This window comes from Lissotriton helveticus, chromosome 3_1, assembly GCF_964261635.1.
Source record: "Lissotriton helveticus chromosome 3_1, aLisHel1.1, whole genome shotgun sequence".
Classification (NCBI taxonomy): domain Eukaryota; kingdom Metazoa; phylum Chordata; class Amphibia; order Caudata; family Salamandridae; genus Lissotriton; species Lissotriton helveticus.
This window is the reverse complement of record NC_136061.1, coordinates 1,326,468,561-1,326,488,960: the sequence shown is the minus strand read 5'-3', so window position 1 is coordinate 1,326,488,960 and position 20,400 is coordinate 1,326,468,561. Positions and strand designations below refer to the sequence as shown.

Sequence of the window (20,400 nt, the reverse complement as noted above, 5' to 3'; positions counted from 1 at the left end):
CTACTGGTCCCCCTCAAGATACCCAGGATAAAGGGTGGTGGAGAAGCTAGCTGTCTGAGATGTGGCTGTCAGAATGTAGATGATGTCCATGTATTTGCTTCTTGCTCCAATATACAAGAATTTTGGAGAAGTATGGGTAAGACTATCTCGAGGGTCTTGGATTTCGTTGTAGAGGTAAGCACATCTCTTATATTATTTGGTATTGTTCCTGCATCAAGGGGAGTGCTGGGCCCAACAGGGTTGTGACATAAATTGGTGTTTGATTTGATACTGCTGGCTAGGAGGGAGATTTGCAAATTGTGTCGTCAGACGGTACCTCCCACTTGGAAGGCCTGGTGAAACTCTGTAAGATATTTCAGAACCTTAGATCAGAGAGTATTTGCTTATAGAGATAGGCCAGATATGGGCTTGTTTTGGAATCTATTGGATGACTCTTCTCTTGGATGAGATATAGTAGATTAGGGATAGGATAAGTTCCAATTATTAAAACCTCTGGTCAGCTCAGGTTGTGTTAAGGGTACTTACTGTAAAGAACATCAGCTAGGAGTGGAACCACCAAGTTATTGCACCAGAGGGTGGAACAGGTCGAGTGGTTGCTATAGCTACAGAGGTCACATGAGGAAAAAAATAAAAAAGTAAATAAAAAAGCCTGCAGTCTCTGAAGATAGTCAAAATTCGGCACAAGTAGAGGCAGACCATATCCAAGACTCACACGTCTCTCCGCCAGGTGGTGGGCATCCCCTCGTCCATCTAGGCAATCTTTCAGGGCCCCATCACTATTGCACCTTACAACGTCTGAAAGCGCATCACCTCAGGAGAGGTCTGTTATACGATCAGTCAGTTCCCTTCTTGGAAGAAGTCAAAGAAGAAATGTCCTGGGGGGGTTCACCCACATGGAAGCCTGGAATGGCTGGGCAATCTTAGGGTCAGTTCCAGACATGGTTATAGAGTCCAACGCCAGTATGTGGGGGTGTGGGAGTGTGGGAGGGGGGGTGCTCGCTGTGGGGACTTCTCCACCGGCGGCACCTGGTCAGTAGACGAACAGGCGTTGCACATCAATTGTGTGGCGCTCCAAGCAGGGTCATTCACAGTTCAATGCTGGACCAGGGAAAGCGTGCGTTCATGTTGTTTTATTAAAGATGGACAATGTCTCAGCGGTCCGCTATGTCAATCACCTGGGGGGCCCTCATTCCCGGGCGCTGGAGAATCTGGTGAAGGAGTTTTGGGACTATTGTCTGGCTCACCACATTTAAGTGACGACAGAGTATCTCCCGGGCCAAGCCAACGAGGTGGCAGATTGGCACTCCAGGCATCTCAGAGACTCCAGCGAGAGGAAACTGGACGTTCAATTCTTCAGGTGGTTAGACAACCTCTGGATCCCCGTTCTCGGTGGACCTTTTCGCGTCCCGTCTGGATCACCAGCTCCCGCGATTCTTCAGCTGGATCCCCTCGTGGAGGCCACGGATGCGTTCCTCCAGGACTGGGGTCAGGAGAGGAGTTATGCCTTCCCTCCTTTCTCGATGGAAGTGCGGTCAGCGGGGCAGATCCGTCGTCAGAGGGCAGAGGTGGTGGTGATGGTGACTCCGTATTGGAGGTCCCATGTTTGGTTACCAGTTCTTATGGAACTTTCTTGGGATTCTCCAATCCCACTCCCCCAGTTTCCTCATTTCCTTCTGAATCCGGACGGAGAACAGCATCACCTCATTCTCCAGGGTGTTCTCCGCCTCATGGCGACTTCCAGGCGATGTTGGTCGCTCCCAGGCCTATCGGTACAGGCTGAGGTTCTCTTATCTAAAGCCTGGGCGGACCAAGTGGATGCGTTGGTGTCTTCGACGGAGCTTGGATCCCATGGTCGAAGGCGTCGTTCCAGTCTTAAACTTCTTGGCGGAGTTGGGGGCGGAGAGGCTTGCGCACCGCTCCATTAACGAGGTGTGTTCCACTATTTCAGCGGCTCACTATCCGGTTGAGGGGGCTCCAATTGGAGAACATCCCTGTGTTTGTAGGCTCCTGAGAGGTATACGTCTTTCCTTGCCTCCGGAACCGCGCTATTCGGTCCTGTGGGACGTCAATCTGGTTTTGAATCTCTTCCTGTCTTAGCAATAAGTATCTTTCTTTGAAGGAAATCTCAGCTAAGTTGGCCATGCTTTTATGCCTGATCTCATGTCGCAGAGTCTCAGACGTGCGAGCGCTGGACAGATCAGCCAGAAATTGTTCTCCAGAATGAGCCACGTTTACGGTGGGTCACTGTACTAAGTCTTCCTTGCGACCGATTTCGTATCCGGCTTTCACTGAGGTTTTCAAGTTGTGTGTTGTGAATTGCCTTAAAGCGTATGAAGATGTAACACTAGAACTTCGCCCTCCAGGCGAACAACTTCTTATTGCTTTAAGGAAACCGCACAAGGCAGTCACTTCCCCCGCCATTGCTAGGTGGGTGCGATGGGTCATGCAAGAAGCGGGTATTGATACCAAAAGATTGGAGCTCCCTCAGCCTGGGGTGCGATGGCTTCGAAGGCCTTTTCCCTCGGGGCTCGTTTGGAGGACTTAATGCACGCCGCGGATTGGTCCTCAGATTCCACCTTCAAACAGTTTTATTTTAAACCGGTTGTTGACGTTGCTCAGTTGGTGGTAAGTAAGCTTTGAACTAGCATAATCAGAGTCTCCGGTCCTGACATAGAATCGAAATTTGCCTAGCATAAGTAACGGTAAGTTTCAATTCTATAAAGGCCACAGAGGCGAGGATTATCCCTCCCAGAGCATGACCTTGTGCGAACCCTCCTGTATGGGTGTAAGTAATCGGATTTTTTCCCGATGCTTCCTCCCGTTGCTATTATGACATATAACGTTTATTGTGAACATGGATGTCTGAGGATAACGAATTGGATATTCCCGGGGAGACTCTCAGCTTGTCTCTTTATGTTTCAGGGAATAACAGTTCCAAACAGGACCAGTAACTCAGTGACGTGACTCACGCGAAGAAAGAGGAGGGATACCTAAAATGAGGAACCTTCTATTGGTTATGGACACTGTGAAAGGACTTCTGAGGCTTCATGCCCTTTGGACCTATGGGTTTTGTAGTCTGAACGCAGACTGGATTTGTTTTTTCTTGGTTTAAATAAACTTTTTTCCCTGTTGTGGGGATAAAATCATTTATACTGCTTTTCTGGCTGCTGTGAATCCTATATTGTGAATAAAGCGTAGAAAGAAAAGCATAATCAGAGCCTCCGTGTCCTTAATAGAATTGAAACTTACCGTTACTTATGCTAGGCAAATTTTGATTTATGCTGAATGACACTGAAAGATTGCCATGAGATCTATGATTATGCAAAATCGACTAGCCCTTGATATATTATTGGCAAAAGAGGGTGGAGTCTGAGGAATGTTGAAAGTTCAACATTGTTGCACTTACATTCCTGGAAAAAAAGTAAGAATCTGGAAGGATATATTCAGAATATAACAAATTTGCATAAGGAAGTAACACAACTGGAGGTTGACGGTGTCTGGGAGAGATTAAGAAACAGTTTCTCTGGTATAGGCAAGTGTTTTTCTTCTATAGGTAGTTCCCTAGTAGAAAAATATTAGTACCAATAGTTTCTGTAGCCGTTATAACATTAACAATGAGAATGACATTTTTATAAAGAAAAGACGGAAAGAAAAGAAAGAAAGAAAGAAAATTAAGTAAAGAACGCAACAAAAGAAAAAGAGATAGAAGAGATCGAGTTGGAGAATTTTAAAGAAAAATGATATGTAAAATGTAAGGAGCAAGGGCCAGAAGTTATAATAACAGCTATGTGACTTGACAAATCGTATGTTTAAGTTTTTTTATGATGGTAAACCATCAAAGGGGGGAATGATGGAGTGAGGTTTGTGAAAATACACCCTCATGAAATTAAGTACCTCCATAATAATGTATTAACTGCATGTACTAACCAACCCTGAATACACACACACACATGGGGCATGCGCATTTTACCTTGTATACTAAACCATGATGGCATGATCACGAATTAACTGTTTACGCTGTGAAAAATCGTACTAGTGCATGTTTATGCTACGTTGTACATTGCACAATTTGCATGTTGTGCACGAATAACAGAAAAGCCGCTTTAAATTAATAGCTTTCGCTAAGTAATAATTAACACAGGGTAATAGTATGGTTGGAGGTAAACATAATGGGTTTATTTAAAGAATTAATATTCTTTTGTGTTTACTTGCTTTAGTATGAGATTGGGCCTGCATGAAAATGGCTTCTTGTCCGAGCCCGCATGTGGTTGTCTTGATCTGTACGAAGTACGCATGTGCTGAGAGCTCTGCCTGCTCACGAACTGCCGAGTGCACCAGCTGATGTAATCTGTTTGAAGGCCATGTTGACCTGTGTCCTATTGTTTATGTGCCAAGATGCAACAGCAACTGTGGGAACTGCCATCCCTACATGCAATTTGAATGTGAAGAGGATGTCATAATACGAGAATGTTGCAAAATGTATGACTATTGATATTAGTAGTATATGATTGTATTTATCCTTAATACTTCCTTTGTTAAAACCGGTATGGGATGGACTTAGGATGAGAACCTGATGAGGAGACCCTAACATGACAATCACAGGCCGAGTTTCTACTGATACTGCACCATTGTAAGATAGTGAGCTAGGAATTAGGGTATCATTGATAACCCAATTTTGGGTGTGATATGAATCGAGAACCGAAGCGTCAGAACGAGAGCATCGAGAGAGAGAGACGTTGAGACAGAGATCGAGAGATAGCACTTTAGGTACGAGAAAATAGCGTGAGTGCTTGGGAGGAGACTGCGTTTGAGGAGAACTAGATCAAACGTAGATAGGTTGGGAGACTATTGTCTTGTTTGCCGGTTATTTGCAAGACTTAACTGCATCTGTCTTGTTGAATTTGTCCTCTGAGCCGATCTCTGGGGACCTTTGCCACAACCTCGGCCAAGGACGTGGTTTTCCCGATTCTTTGGTGGGTACCATCCTCCTTAAATGTATTAATTCTGCAATATATTTCTGCAAAGTAGTTTTGCTGTACCTTCTTTCCCTTATCCTTATGCACGCTTTGATGTTGAGGCAAATGATTCATTTTAATGACATTGCTTGATAACTGTTCTCTTATGAGTGGTCTTGTGTGTGCACTGATTATCTGAATTATGAGCATTTAATTTTAATAAGATAAAATTATTAATCGGATAAAGGACTCTGTGGTTACTCAATTAAAGTGTTAAACTGTTTAGTTAATCATAGTCACCATCAACACATCAACTTATGGTCCATCAACCAGAAGAAGACAGTTGAAATTAAGAATAGTTAGGAATATTTCAAATGTGTAATTAATGTGAAGTATAGAACTGTACATATACAAAAAAACTGACAAATTAAACACCCCCAATCCAACGCTCTTCTTCAGGGATCGATTATGGGTAATGTGAAATGGGACCCGTTGTTTGGTAAGTGATTTATGTGTGACATATTTCCTGGTCCCTGGTTCATGAATTTTGGGGTTGCGCAGGATCAGGTGCAAACGTCTAGCCTACTGCTTAGCCAATGCTCTTTATCCTAGTACTTAACCATGAACATTAACTGTAAGATGGTTAACACTAGGCAGTAAATTGAGAGACTGGGACAAATTAAACAAAAACAAATGTAGCGCCCATGAGTACAGCTAAATGTACAGTACATCTAAGTCTTCAGTTCAATATGAAGAGATTGGGTGGCTATATACATATTTTACTGTTGAATTAAATCCTGCAAGCCATCATTTATGGAACCCAAATATTCAAGCAACGTTTGTAAGAAATACATTTTTATTTAATAAAACAAAACACACTACCAAGGGTCGTATACCTCTTTCATGGGCTCCCAGTGGAAGTAGACTCTTTATCTCGCTGCGTTAACCAAATTCATCTGGCGGAATCAAAGGGCGGGCCTATCTAATAAACTATTAAGGCTATCGAGAAGGAAAGGAGGATTAGCTCTCCAAAACTGTGTGGCATACTATAGAGCAACGCATATCCGGGTGATTTCTGAATGGTCCATGAGGGAATCAGAGGAGCACTGGCTCCATATGGATAGGGCAGTCACAGGGAGGACAATATGGGATCTCATATGGCATTTCAGAGATTTAGACCCCCTCCAAATGTCTACTTAAGCACTCCTACTAAAATACGTTAAAAGTGTGGGACGTGGTCATCCGCCAGAACAGTCTCACCACTTTCCCTTCCCGGTACACTCCCATACACTTCAATAAGGCTTTTCCACCAGCGCTCCTGCAAGGGGCCTTTGACTGGTGGAGGGAGGGGGGGCTGTCTCACGTTTCAGACCTGTTCCACGGATGGGCGATAAGTTCATTCGCCAATTGCTGTAGGGACTTTAATCTCCCCAACACAGCGAGATTTCATTATAGCCAACTGGTCCATAGGGTAACATAGATCGAGTATAGACAAGCAGCCACTAGAGAGTTACTCCAGATTGCGCAATTTGTTAGCCAAGGAGGGGGAACCAAGGGGCCTATTTCACTTCTCTATTCTATTCTCAACACATCGAATACTGCTCCCACACTAAGATACAGGACCTTTTGGGAAGGGGTTTTGGGCACTGCTATCCCTACAGATCTGTGGACCACACTATTTAGAGACATCACTAAGCATAACAGATCGGTGGGTCTTCAGGAGGCCCATTATAAACTTCTTTACGATTGGTACCTCCACCCAGCAAAACTTCACAAAATCTACCTAACCACCTTAGAGAAATGTTGGCGAGGGTGCAGCCTAATGGGGGACTTTAGACATATTTGGTGGGCCTGCCCCTCGATCAAGCCATACTGGAACCAGATCCTGGCCCAGGGAGATACTGGGATACCCCTGCCCCACACACCTGAGTTTGTTCTACTGGGACTTCGAGACCCTTCTTTAAAGCATCAAACGTTGGGGGAAAGGTCCATAATGTGGCTGTGTTTGGGGGCAGCCAAGATGGCATTAGCAGCAGAGTGGAAAAACCATTGGCCCCCTCCAGGCCACAATGACATGTACGGTTGTGGCAGGGTCTAACCATGGAGCGAATGACAGATGAGCTTATCGATGAACGAAAGGGGTTTGATTATATATGGGGCCCCCTGGCAGAGTATACTTATCAAGAGGCGTACCACTGCTTTCCTGCCACCCCCGCATTCGAGCCCTTCATTTATTACAGGTTTAGGCCACAGAGGCAAGCAGCTGCCAACCTCGTCTTCAGCCAAGTCAGCGCTGGACAATAAAATATTTACCCACAAGCTAAAATTGTATAGTATCACGTCATAAGAGTTGCTGACGTTCGATGTATGCTTATTCCACCTTTATTATTTTGAATATTATTTTACTTAATTTCTTAGTTGTTTGTACAGTAAGGCTAATGGAACAGTTGATGCAGCTAGAATGACAATTTCTACGGACATATGAAAGAACCATATGGAGTAACTCTGTTTCTACTGTGGCATGCTTTACGCAAGTAGTTGGATCGCTGCCATATTTCTCGTTTGTCTATGTGTCGACAAAACGAAATAAATACAATTTGAGGGGAGAAAAAAACACTCGAAAGAAAATACATACATTTGAAGGAAAACATTTTTTAAATGTATTTTAGTCTCCAAAGAACTTTCTAATACTTGCTAGACACAATTCAACTTTAATATATAGAGTAGCTCTATGTTCTACTGTCCAATTGTGCTACTACTTTAGATGCACCGATGAATATTTATTTAATATTAAAGATGGCTTTGTTATCAGTGTCTCACAATTTGAAGTAAGCATTTAACCAAATGACCAAATTATATAACACCTTGTTTTCTTTAATTCCAGTAGCTCCCCTCCAACTACCTTTATCCCACTCCCTCTACCTTCAGCCTCACTCCCTCCCACGGGCTCTAACCTCCAGTTTGGCAACTGAATAGATGATTAAGGTAAGGGGGCAAGGAGTAAATGTGTGACAAAATGCTGGTCACTGATCTGAAATATAGAGCCAGAATGTGACTAGTGAACACAAAGGGGCGCCACACGAAGCTCACTAATTGGAAGGGGTAGATGGTTGCAGGGTGGAAGAGGAGGACGATCAAGAGGAGATGCCAAATTTAGTTTCACATGGGACGTTGTTTGAGGAAAGGCCAGCCCTGCAAAATGGGTAAATTAGAGGTGGTGAAAACATTAGTTTGCAAGACATTGAAGGACGAAAGACAAAAAAAGTAAATTCAAAACTCTGAGAGTATTAAATTGTATAATAATGTTCCTAGCAGGCTCAGGGTTCATGGTGGCTGATGTAGGTAGTTGAGTGGGTATGCACTCTTGGCATCATAGGTGGGTATGAGCAAGTGGGTTCGTTGGCAAACCCACTACAATAGGAAGATGAAACTTATTCAAGAGCAAACTGATTTGTTATCGGATTGTCCAGGACTGGAACACTAATAATATAGAACCATATGCCAATCATATTCTAGGTCAGCACCAGAGGTGAGGATTACACTGTTCCTTCTAAACGTTAACAGCAGCCATTTAGACAACATCTAAAGACTTAATTTCCCATACCTCTTAGGGAAAAAGTCAACAGTTCAACAAAAGGCAACGTCCAATCTGTTGAGGCCAGGACCCCTCGATAGCCCCTCGTTGATGCTGCCCCCTTCACTTTCTTCATAGCTCCAGCAGCCCAATTAATAGCCTCCGGCCTTAATATTATTTTATTCCCATGTTAATCTGTGTAATTTGTGTGCACTTTGCAGTGTTTATTTGTCTGATTTACTGGGCGGCTACAGGATCGTTAGTCACTCCTCCGCGACCGCTGACATTACTGTGAACACGCTATGGCACCTGGGGCTATTGTGGTGTGGTCCTACGACCACTAGAGGGAGCCACATCTAACCTTTCCCGCCACACAATTTCAATTCTACTGAACAGTACAGCCGGCCGGGTGCTCAGCTTCCAAGGCTCTTGTGCCCAGTGGTCGAAGTGGGGAAAAAAAGTAGGGGAACTGTGGGTGCAGAATCATGGGGCGGGAATTACCGAAGATTGAATCAGTGGGCGGAGTCAGGGGTGTGGCTAGAAATAGCAAAACATACCAATTTTTAGTACGTTTTGCATTTCACTGACCAGGTACAGCTTATAACGTTATTTAATTGAAACAATGGATAAACATGTTAATTTGAGGTTTAATTCAGGAAAAAGCAAACACTCATAGGGAATACAGGTTTATGTAAAGCGTGTGAAATATAAGCAGGAACAACATGTTACCTTAATGCTTTTACTCTCATTGATCAGAAATCCATGATTATTTTTGTCTCAAACATTGAGGTCATGAATACAGGGCTCCTCCTGTACACATGTGTTAAGCAGGGCTCAGAAGAGAAAGGGACTCTTCAGGAGAATCTAGACTCACGGAAACCCACAAAGGCTCCTTCATATTCATGTCAGCCAGCTAACTGCTCAATCATAATATAGCAAAAAGAACAACTGGTGGACAGAATGCAGAACAATATCATACATTCACCCCAGTACAGCGATCTGGGCCTAAATCCATCGTTTCTTTGCTCATCATGCCATTCCAGTTTGGAGCCAGCCATATGCAAATCAGTCTTGATCCTGCACCCAATGGGAACAGCCCAGCCCGAACTGCCAGGCCAGGTCCTCCCTGGACTGGAAACAAGCACCCCAGGACCGGTTTCGGGCTTTCAGCCCGCATCAGCCAGGATAGCTAGATTCCAGTGGCAAGGAGAGCACAGGACTCATGTATGAGCATACCTGTCCCACTCGGGGTGACGAATGCAAAAAGAACAATTGATGGACAGAATGCAGAACAATGCCATACATTCACCCCAGTACAGAGATCTAGGCCTAAATCCATTGTTTTTTTGCTCACCATGCCATTCCAGTTTGTACCCAGCCATATGCAAATCAGTCTTGATCCTGCGCACAATGTGAACAGTCCAGCCCAAACTGCCAGGCCATATGTATTCAAGTGTCCTTTCATTCGGGAAGTGAACACAAAGCAGTACCCACTGAACTATGCACATAACATAATGCTCTTTGATATGCATGGTACATGTTCTTTGCAGCAGGCATATTACCCCTCTGCGCTACCTTAGATGAGTAAAACAGCCACTAGATTAAACATGCTCCCATATCTCTCCAGCAGGTACATTGATCACCAAAGTTATCTTGGCACTTGTATTGTTGACCGAAACCTGCTGAATATACATAGAACTTTGCAGTGTTTTTAAAACTCCTGCACTTGTACAAAACCGGTCCCCCCAAACTAAACTGGCCCCCAACCCTTCCAGTCGCCCTGGGAAACGCCTGCTCCTGCCCTTTCAATGCTCCTGTACAGTCAGTACTCCTGCTCATGCTCGACAAACACTCCTGCTTCGTCAATTTCCCTGCCCCCTCCCTTCTCCTGGCCCTGGCACTTCTCCTGGCCCTGTCACTGCTCCTGCCCCGTTCACTGCTCCTGCCCCGTTCACTGCTCCTGCCCCGTTCACTGCTCCTGCCCCGTTCACTGCTCCTGCCCCGTTCACTGCTCCTGCCCCGTTCACTGCTCCTGCCCCGTCCACTGCTCCTGTCCTGTTCACTGCCCCTGCTCCGTTCAAAGCTCCTGTCCTTTCAACGCCCCTGTCCTTTCACCGCTCCCGCAGGTTACTGCTCTAGCTCATGCCCAGTTACCTCTCCTGCCCAGTCACCTCCCCTGCCCCAACACCTCTCCTGCCCCGTCACCTCTCCTGCCCGTCACCTCTCCTGCCCCGTCACCTCTCCTGCCCCGTCACCTCTCCTGCCCCGTCACTTTTCCTGCCCCGTCACTTTTCCTGCCCCGTCACCGCTCCTACCCGTTCACTGCTCCTGCCCGTTCACTGCTCCTGTCCAGTCAGTACTCCTGCTCATGCTCGATCAACACTCCTGCTTCGTCAATTCCCCTGCCCCCTCCCTTCTCCTGGCCCGTCACTTCTCCTGTCCCGTCACATTTCCTGCCCCGTTCACTGCTCCTGCCCCGTTCACTGCTCCTGCCCCGTTCACTGCTCCTGCCCCGTTCACTGCTCCTGCCCCGTTCACTGCTCCTGCCCCGTTCACTGCTCCTGACCCGTTCACTGCTCCTGCCCCGTTCACTGCTCCTGCCCCGTTCACTGCTCCTGCCCGGTTACAACTCCTGCTCATGCCTAATCACCGCTCCTGCCCTATTACTTCTACTGCTTCGTCACTTCTCCTGCCCCGTCACTTCTCCTGCCCCGTCACCTCTCCTGCCCCGTCACCTCTCCTGCCCCGTCACCTCTCCTGCCCCGTCACCTCTCCTGCCCCGTCACCTCTCCTGCCCCGTCACCTCTCCTGCCCAGTCACCTCTCCTGCCCAGTCACCTCTCCTACCCCGTCACCTCTCCTACCCCATCACCTCTCCTGCCCCGTCACCTCTCCTGCCCCGTCACCTCTCCTGCCCAGTCACCTCTCCTGCCCCGTCATCTCTCCTGCCCCGTCACCTCTCCTGCCCCGTCACCTCTCCTGCCCCGTCACCTCTCCTGTCCCGTCATCTCTCCTGCCCCGTCATCTCTCCTGCCCAGTCATCTCTCCTGCCCAGTCATCTCTCCTGCCCAATCATCTCTCCTGCCCAATCATCTCTCCTGCCCCGTCATCTCTCCTGCCCCGTCACCTCTCCTGCCCTAGTACCTCTCCTTTCCTGTCGTCTCTTCTGTCCAGTCCCTGCTCCTGCCCAGTTCACTCTGTGTACTACATTGACAAATTACACATGGTGTCAAGTTCCCCACAGCACTCTGTTTGGGGAAAGCTCCTCTGTAATCACCAACTCTGATCTCACTGACACTTGATATGCTAAAGGCAGAGGACGGGCGCATTGTCATTCTCCTGCCCGTTCACTGCTCCTGCCCCGTTCACTGCTCCGGTCTGTTCACCGCTCCTGCCCGGTTGCAACTCCTGCTCATGCCTATTCACTGCTCCTGCCCCATTACTTCTACAGCTTCGTCACTTTTCCTGCCCCGTCACCTCCCCTGCCCCGTCACCTCTCCTGCCCCGTCACCTCTCCTGCCCCGTCACCTCTCCTGCCCCGTCACCTCTCCTGCCCCGTCACCTCTCCTGCCCCGTCACCTCTCCTGCCCCGTCACCTCTCCTGCCCCGTCACCTCTCCTGCCCCGTCATCTCTCCTGCCCCGTCATCTCTCCTGCCCCGTCATCTCTCCTGCCCCGTCATCTCTCCTGCCCCGTCATCTCTCCTGCTCCTGCCCCGTCATCTCTCCTGCTCCTGCCCCGTCATCTCTCCTGCTCCTGCCCAGTCATCTCTCCTGCCCCGTCATCTCTCCTGCCCAGTCACCTCTCCTGCCCAGTCACCTCTCCTGCCCAGTCACCTCTCCTGCCCTAGTACCTCTCCTTTCCTGTCGTCTCTTCTGTCCAGTCCCTGCTCCTGCCCAGTTCACTCTGTGTACTACATTGACAAATTACACATGGTGTCAAGTTCCCCACAGCACTCTGTTTGGGGAAAGCTCCTCTGTAATCACCAACTCTGATCTGACTGACAAATAAACAACCACAAAGGTGCACCACAAAGTACTTCAAGTAACAATATTATTAATGAGTCGTGGAAAGGTGATATTTTTCTTGTTTTTCAAAAGTCTTTATTTTCAATCGTTAACACCATACAGCCGACGCGTTTCGTCCCAAGGGGACTTCTTCAGGGCTTGTTAAATGGAAGACAATGCTTCCAAGTAGATCCTCAAAGTCGAGATTCTGTGTGGCGCCTTTCCCAATGTCAATGTCTTTATAAAAACATGATGAAGGCCTGAGCTAAGTCTTCTATTCCGATTCAGTGGAATTCTTTCTATGTCTGGAAAATCTAAGATGTGGGTGATACGGACTTCGTGTGGTTATAAAACAGCTCTGCCACGTAATGGAGATGTGTTTATAAACCATCAAAATAATCTGTATTGATTTCTATTGTCCTCTGGATATAAAATTATGTGAACCACTTGGACGACGATGTGGGCACTGGAAACCAGTAGGCCGATCGTGATAAATCGACCTGAAGTCATCCACAAAGCCTTCGCCCTTTCCAAAATCAACAATCCGATCCGCCCAGACACTACATTGACAAATTACACATGGTGTCAAGTTCCCCACAGCACTCTGTTTGGGGAAAGCTCCTCTGTAATCACCAACTCTGATCTCACTGACACTTGATATGCTAAAGGCAGAGGACGGGCGCTTTGTCATTCTAAAGGCGATAATCAGCCTCAATCGGAATGACAATGGGCCTGCCCTCAGTCTGAGAGCTCCCGGAGGGGTTGCTGCAGCCTCTAGAGTTCAACAGAGAAGTGCGAGCAGCCCCTGGAATCTAATGAAGAAAGTTATCGTTTTAAGTAGGACTATTCTTGCCGTCCCGGGGTGCTTTTTTTTAAAGTAAAAAGTAGGGGAACGGACTGAAATAGTTTTTAGAAGTAGGGGCACGCCATGCCCTTCTGTCCCCGCCCACTTCTACCACTGCTTGTGCCCCATATGCCTAGAGCAATTACGCCCTCAAAAAGGTCTGTATTTGCAGCACTTAGCGCGTTTCTGTGCTCTTAGGCGAGTGGACATCCCCCCAGGCAAGTCAAATTACCCTGTACATTTTGTGGGTGTGGGGTGTCCTGCCGGGCCCAGACCCGCTGTTATAAGCTCTTGGGGCTGCATTACTGCGCCAGGAGACCAACACCTTGTTGAAACCTTCAATTACCCAGCTCTTATACTCTTGCCTGCCTTGCTATGCCTGCCCTTTTGTCTAGGACACTCTTTTGATTAATAATGAGTGATATTCAGGAGACTTACCAGGAGAAAGACCGCACGACTTACCTCCCCACTGATGACCATTTTTGTGAAGGAATGGACACCTATTTCAAAAGCGGTTTTGTAGGCAGCAGCCCCCCTGCAGAGAAATCTGTTGCAATACGCAGAATGCTTCTTTAAACCCCTCCCTGGGAAGGAAGACACTCTAGGGTGTATACCCCTTTTACCTCCGTTTGACAGGCTGAAGTGGGCCATCATGGACTACTGTTGGACTCCGCCTCTGGACCCTCTGGAACCCGTGCCTTTGGAGTTACAACCTTAGGGGACCTCTTACTCCTCCTGCAAGCCCACACCCCGACAGGAGTCACACTCACCCTCCGGCTCTGATTTAGAGAATGAGACAGGGTCCTGTCCATGGCGCCCCTCGCCCCATCATGCACAAGATGTGCCAACTGACGATGGTCCCCTAGGCTATCCTTGATATGCTGGAACTAGAGCACACCTCAGAACGGGTACCGGTGGATAAGGTGGCGACCTTTGTCGCATGGGGCTTCCTAAGCTACTGTGTAAGGAGATCTGCAACTGCCTGCAGACGGAATGCCCACGCCCATCCCTGGGAGACAAAGTGGCAATCACACCAGACATCGACAAGCGCATGGCTACCTTCCTGGGAAAGTACATGACCATTCCCCAAAAGGGGATCGACCGGTCCTGGCGGGCTTGCCAAGACAAGATCTGAGATATCTCCGGCCCCTTGACCAGTATCTTAGACAAGGTTGAAGATGCTAAGGCACCTGGGACTCTGATTTCCCCTGTGGCCCTGTGGTCCTGTCCGGTTGGGCCCAACGGACCATTATCTTCCTGGGGAATGTAAACTGTGCCATCTCTACGGAGCAGCGCCATTCGCTCCTCATCAAGGTTGACCCTAAACTGGGTGGACCGTGCCACATCTGAGGCAGGCCTCATTACCCAAGGGGTCTGTTCGGCTACCTGTTTATCTGGGAGTTGGAAAAGCCGAGGCATCCATAAAGCACATCTTCACGCCCCAGGTTTTCATTAGGGATGGCTGAAACAGGTGGCGTTCGGCCGGCCACGCACATCACCCAGCTTCCAGCAGATTAACAGTATCAAGACGCCTCTAAGTTCTGAAAATTTTGCTCCACTAGAGGCTACCCCAGACACTGGGGTGCGAAATAAGTGAACCAAGGTGGCTGCAACCAAGGAGCAAAACAAGGTGAGTGTTCATCTTTTTCCTCACCAAAGTCTGGGGGCAGACTTAAAGATTTCTTTCACAATTCTTACCTCAGATGCATGGGTCCTTCAGATAATACAGGGTTTCCACGTAGAATATAATTGCTCCCCTGTCCAGGAAAGTCCCCTGTTCCCTTGATGTTCTCTCCTGCACATGCCGATCTAGTAGATGTGAAGGTATCGGGGTTACTCTGCAAAGTGGCAATGGTGTACACCTCCCCTCATCCAAGGGGCTTTTTAAGCAATCTCTTTGTAATGGATAAAAAGGATGGCAGCCAAAGGCCGGTGATCAACCTGAAAGAGTGGTTGGTTTACTGCCACTTCAAGATGGAGGATATCCATCTGATAAGGGATCTCCACATCCCCAGCGATTGGACAGTGTCCAATCTCAAGGATGCCTACTTAACCATCCAGAACTGGACTCCTCACCCCCACTTCCTCCAGTTTCAATGGCAGGGAATATGTTTGAGTTCACAATTCTCCCCTTCGGTCTGTCATCAGCCCCATGGTGCTTCACAAACGTTAATGAAACCGGTGGCAGAGTAACTCTGGGCCCATAGTGTTTGGCTCATCATTTACTTAGACATTCTCCAAATGTATCAATGCCCACTGAATTTTTCGCTGCATTTACAGATGGCAGTCTCTCTCCTGGAGTGCCTTGGTTTTATCATAAACCAACAGAAGTTGGGTCTTTTACCCTCTCAGTCGCTGGTGATTGAGGGGGTTTGTGGTCCGAGCCACCCTCAGTCTTTCCGCCAGGAAGAGAACCAAGATTAAACACGAGCTGCACTGCCTGGAGGTCAGAACTTTCACCTCCCTATGCCAGATAGCAAGAGTGGTGGGGCTTCTGTTGTCCTCCATTTGGGATATTTTCCCGGACCCCTTCATTATCAGGCCCTCCAACGGTTGAAAGACTTTCACCTCAGGGAGGGTCTCAGGCGCTCCCACATGGTTCCCTTGTCGGAGGAAGCTCAAGAAGAGATTCAATGGTGGCTGGCTCATATGGAAGCATGCAATGTTCAGGTGATATTTGGCTACCTTCCAGATTTGGTCATAGAGTTCAACGGCAGTGGCATGGGGTCAGATGTTAGAACTTCTCAACAGGAGGACAATCGTCCTCTCAAAAAAAAAAATCATGCACACCAATTGCCTTGAACTATTGGCAGGATCGTTTGTGGTCTGGAGCTGGACCAAAGAACGAGTGCAGTGCTGTGCCATATTCAAAATGGACAATGTAGCAGCAGTTCGATACCTAAGCCAACTCAGAGGTACTAGATTCAAGAATCTGTCAGATCTGGCCCACAACTTCTGGAACTATGGCCTAGAGAACTAGATCTGTGTCAGCCAAACATCTCCCGGACAGGCCAATTAAATAGCTATTTGGCATTCACAACATCTTCAAGAAGCAAGCCTCTGGCATCCATCAGCGTTCCAAGCCTCTACGACAGATAGGGACCATTTACAGTGGACCTCTTTACGTCTTGTCTGGACAACCAACTCCGGAAGTACTTCAACTGGCACCCAGACCTGGACGCAGACGTCACAGACACTTTCCTCCAGAACTGGCAAAAGGAAGGAGGTTATTCCTTCCCTCCATTTATGATGATCATGCACCGCTCTGCTCTGGTAAGAAGACAGAAGGCGGACATCGCACTAATGGATCCTGACCTGGAAATCAAACGTCTGGTATCCAGTGCTTCTGGAATTCTTGGGATTTTCCAATCCTCTTACCCTTCTTATCAGATCTCCTCAAGGACCCCGAGGGGAATCTCCATCATCTAGAGTTGGAGAGGTCTCTGTCTCATATGACATGGAGGATTACAGGGAACGGTGGACAGTCCCAAGTCTTTCAAGACAGGCTGCATCTCCATCTCCAAGGCGTGGGCAGATAGCACCACCAAGCGTTATAGAACGGCACGGGCTCGATGGTTGAGCTAGTGTCATCAATGATGTTTGGATCTCGTGGGGGCAGAAATCTTGAACTTCCTTGCTTTGTTGGCATTAGATGGGCTTGCATATAGATCCATAAATGTCTTTGGCATGTAGTTCCCACTAATCTGTAGGACCTGCCTGTTTGTGGACAACATAAACTTTGGGTGAGGTGCTTATACTGATTCTATGCACCCCCATAGTATATGTTGGCCTAGCTCACAGTGTCACCATAAGCCGCCCTAAATTAAACAGGGAGCGAATGGCTTCTGGCAATCACTGAACAGGAGAACCCTGACCACTCAGGAATTATGGTAACAGATCTAGAACCCTTTCGCCCAGTCACTCGTACACTGTTGTTCTCAGAGAAAAATACTGAGAATACACAATGGGACATTTGAATATATTTATTGCAAAGAATACATGTGCTGTGATAATCAGTAGACAGAAGCATATGAAAGTGATTACAAGCACCAAAATAGTGACTAGCAGATATAGTTCCACCATGGTGCTAAAACAGTGTATATATGCAGGCATATAAGACAAGGTGGTAATCAGGCATACTCCTACTATGCAATCTCTACTCTAGGTGAGTCTAGAGTATTTGTAGGTGTGTGTATGTAGAGCCAGGAGCCCCCCAAGGGATGATTTCCCCCCCTACTATCCGGCAGGAAGGAATGTAGTACCTCGTCTTGGTCACGACCTGGAGTATTCACCCCGAGGGGGACACCTTCCATATTTCAAGACGTACAAAATGTAATTCTCAACTGGTTAATTATTCTTCTTTACCAGATTACCTGAAGCAGTTTGTTGTGAGGTCTATAAAGAGTTATGAGGATATGATGGCGGACATTCACCCCATGGAGAGAGGCAATTGCTAAAAGTCCTAAAGAAACCATTCGAGGCAGTCTCTTCACCTGCCAGCGCCAGATGGGACCAGTGGCCAATGAAGGAAGCTGGAACTGATACAAAGATGTTTGGGGCTCACTCCACTAGAGGAGCTATGGCATCAAAAGCTTCTCCCCTGGGGCCCACCTGGGGAATATCCTCAATGCAAAGGACTGGTCCTCAGATTCGACCTTTAAGAGGTTTTATTTAAAACCAGTCTCTAGTATTGCTCTGCTGGTTGTGGATAAGCTTTAAACGAGCGTAATCTTTGCCTTCAGTCCAGACATGGAATGAAAAATGGCCTAACTATCGTAACAGAAATTTTCAATTCTATTAAGGACACATAGGTGAGGATTAGCCCACCGGTCGTCATACTCTCCCTCCTTATAATAAGAGGTTTGCGTTGAGGTGGGTATATCCGACCTTCTTTGATATTTTTAAGTGTATTGCTTATAGCTTATTGTGACCATGTGCGTTTTCTGTTGGAGTTATGTAGGGAACTATTGGTTTCCAGTATCATGCACCTCTGTTTATTTACCTCTATGATTTGATGGGTCGAAACAGGATTAAGGATGCTACTATCGATTTGCAGTCGCAGGAATAATCAACGAGGGATTATCAAGGGGCCCTGCCCTCAACTTATTGGATGTTGCCTATTGTTGAACTGTTGACTTTTTCCCTAGAGTTATGGGAAATGAAGTCTTTTGCTGTTAATAAAGCGAAGAAAGAACAGCAAAATCCTTGCTTCCTTGTTCTTAATAGAATGGAAAACTTCCATTACGAAAGCTAGGACATTTTTCATTGCACCAATGAACTTGGAATTATATCAAAACCAAATCATAACAAATCCACAAGCCACATCAAACCATACAAATTTTCATCATTCCAAATCACTTGCCATACATATATAAATAGTACACTCAAAGCAAGACAAGTGGGAATGTCCTTTTGTCAACCCGGCTTCTTATTCTCTCTTCACAATGAAAGTTGTACCTACTAAGTGGTTGAAAGCAGTGAAGGGCAACTGTATTATGACATGGGGACACACATCCGCACCATCCAAAAGACGTTTGAAGGAATGAGCTCATTTATTATATGAAATGAAGAGGTGGAATGGGGATTTACTGGGGTAAACTGAGGTAAAGGAAATTATACATTTAATATCTGCCTATTATCCTGCTGTTGGGGATGTAGAACGAGTTATAAGTGATTCTTTTTCTAACTGTAAATTAACCAGGGACACATAACTAAAAGGTCATTTGATTGTATCAGGGAACAAAGAGGAGGAAATATGCTTTTATTGAGCATTTCATATATTGAACATATGCAGCGTTTCTGCTTCAGCAATACATTTGATTGCAGAACGGCTTATGCTGAAAGGTCAGAGGCAGGACAGGAGTGATAATCATCCTAAATCAGACACTGCACACTAAACATATTCCAGTTTTGCAGTCACATATGTTTGCAAAATAACATTCTTGTCTTGAAAGCATCCATGATACAAAGTGCAGAAGCAGCGTATGAAAACACGGTCATGTACGTTCTTAAACTCCACAACCGAAAATGTAAGAAGAAAACAAAGTCTGTAGCAAGATCGAAGTAGCAACGCCTGAAAATCTGAATTATAAAATGTATTGATGAGGACATGACTTTTGGATCAATTACATGCTTAGCTAACAATCAAAGCAAGTAAGACATTTTAGTTAAACATCACCTGAGAGAAAATTACGCAAGTGGCGAGATGTGAACCTGGTCTTTTGCTCCTTTCAGCATTTATATTTTACCCATCAGCTCCTGAAACAAAGACCTGAAGACTAGTGGAACTGCAAGGACCACAAATGTGTTAAATGGACTAGAAGGAAAGTAAACGAGGTAGAGCGTTGAGAGTTACCATAGCGCAGAGAGTCTCTTCCCAGTCTGGCCGCTCCCTTGGATGGATGCTCCTTTGAAGTTCTGGGACAAAGTCATCCTCTTCTAGATGGTGAGAGGACTTCATGGTTCTATAAAGACAAAATATAAAGAAGACAGGAACTTTTAGTAGGACAATTCACATTGGTTTAGTCCAACATCTTAGAATCTGAAAATCAGCAGGTACCAACCATTAAAAGCATCGCAACTTTTGCTGCCTCATGGAATTTTTCAGTTATTGAAAGCGATACTTGAATAACCCTGCTCTGTGATCAAATTTGATTTGAAGCACTTATAAAGTCTACAGCAGTGGTGGCTCCCCATAGGGGTGTGGGGGCGTGGCCCAACTGCTTTCTCGCAGCAGTGCGAGAAGGCAGAAACATAAAATGGTAAAACTACTATTTTATGTTTCTGCTTCTCGCACTGCGGGAAAGCAGAAGTGCCAGGTTGAGGGCGGGTGGGTGGTCCTGATCGATGGGGGAGTGGCTTTGCCCACTGTTGTGGGTACTGACTGTTTGGTCGGCCCCAGGACCAACGATCCCAGTCATGCGCATTCCCCCATTTTCTCTATGTAGGCTGCAGGACTGTAGTATTGGAAGAAAGGACGCTCCAAGCCAGGTAGTTTACCACGTAGATTTATTGAGGTGGTA

The 20,400-nt window shown here is 46.7% G+C and overlaps 1 protein-coding gene across 2 annotated transcripts in view; it reads right to left on the bottom strand.

Annotated features, from left to right (window-relative positions):
• ARHGAP32 (Rho GTPase activating protein 32) overlaps window positions 1–20,400 on the bottom strand; it is a 1,522,959-nt gene that overhangs the window by 1,312,180 nt on the left and 190,379 nt on the right. For both annotated transcript variants that reach the window (XM_078681981.1, XM_078681982.1), the window contains exon 2: window positions 19,734–19,842. In XM_078681981.1, the coding sequence (XP_078538107.1) occupies window positions 19,734–19,842 (109 nt within the window). The remainder of the gene's footprint in view (window positions 1–19,733; window positions 19,843–20,400) is intronic.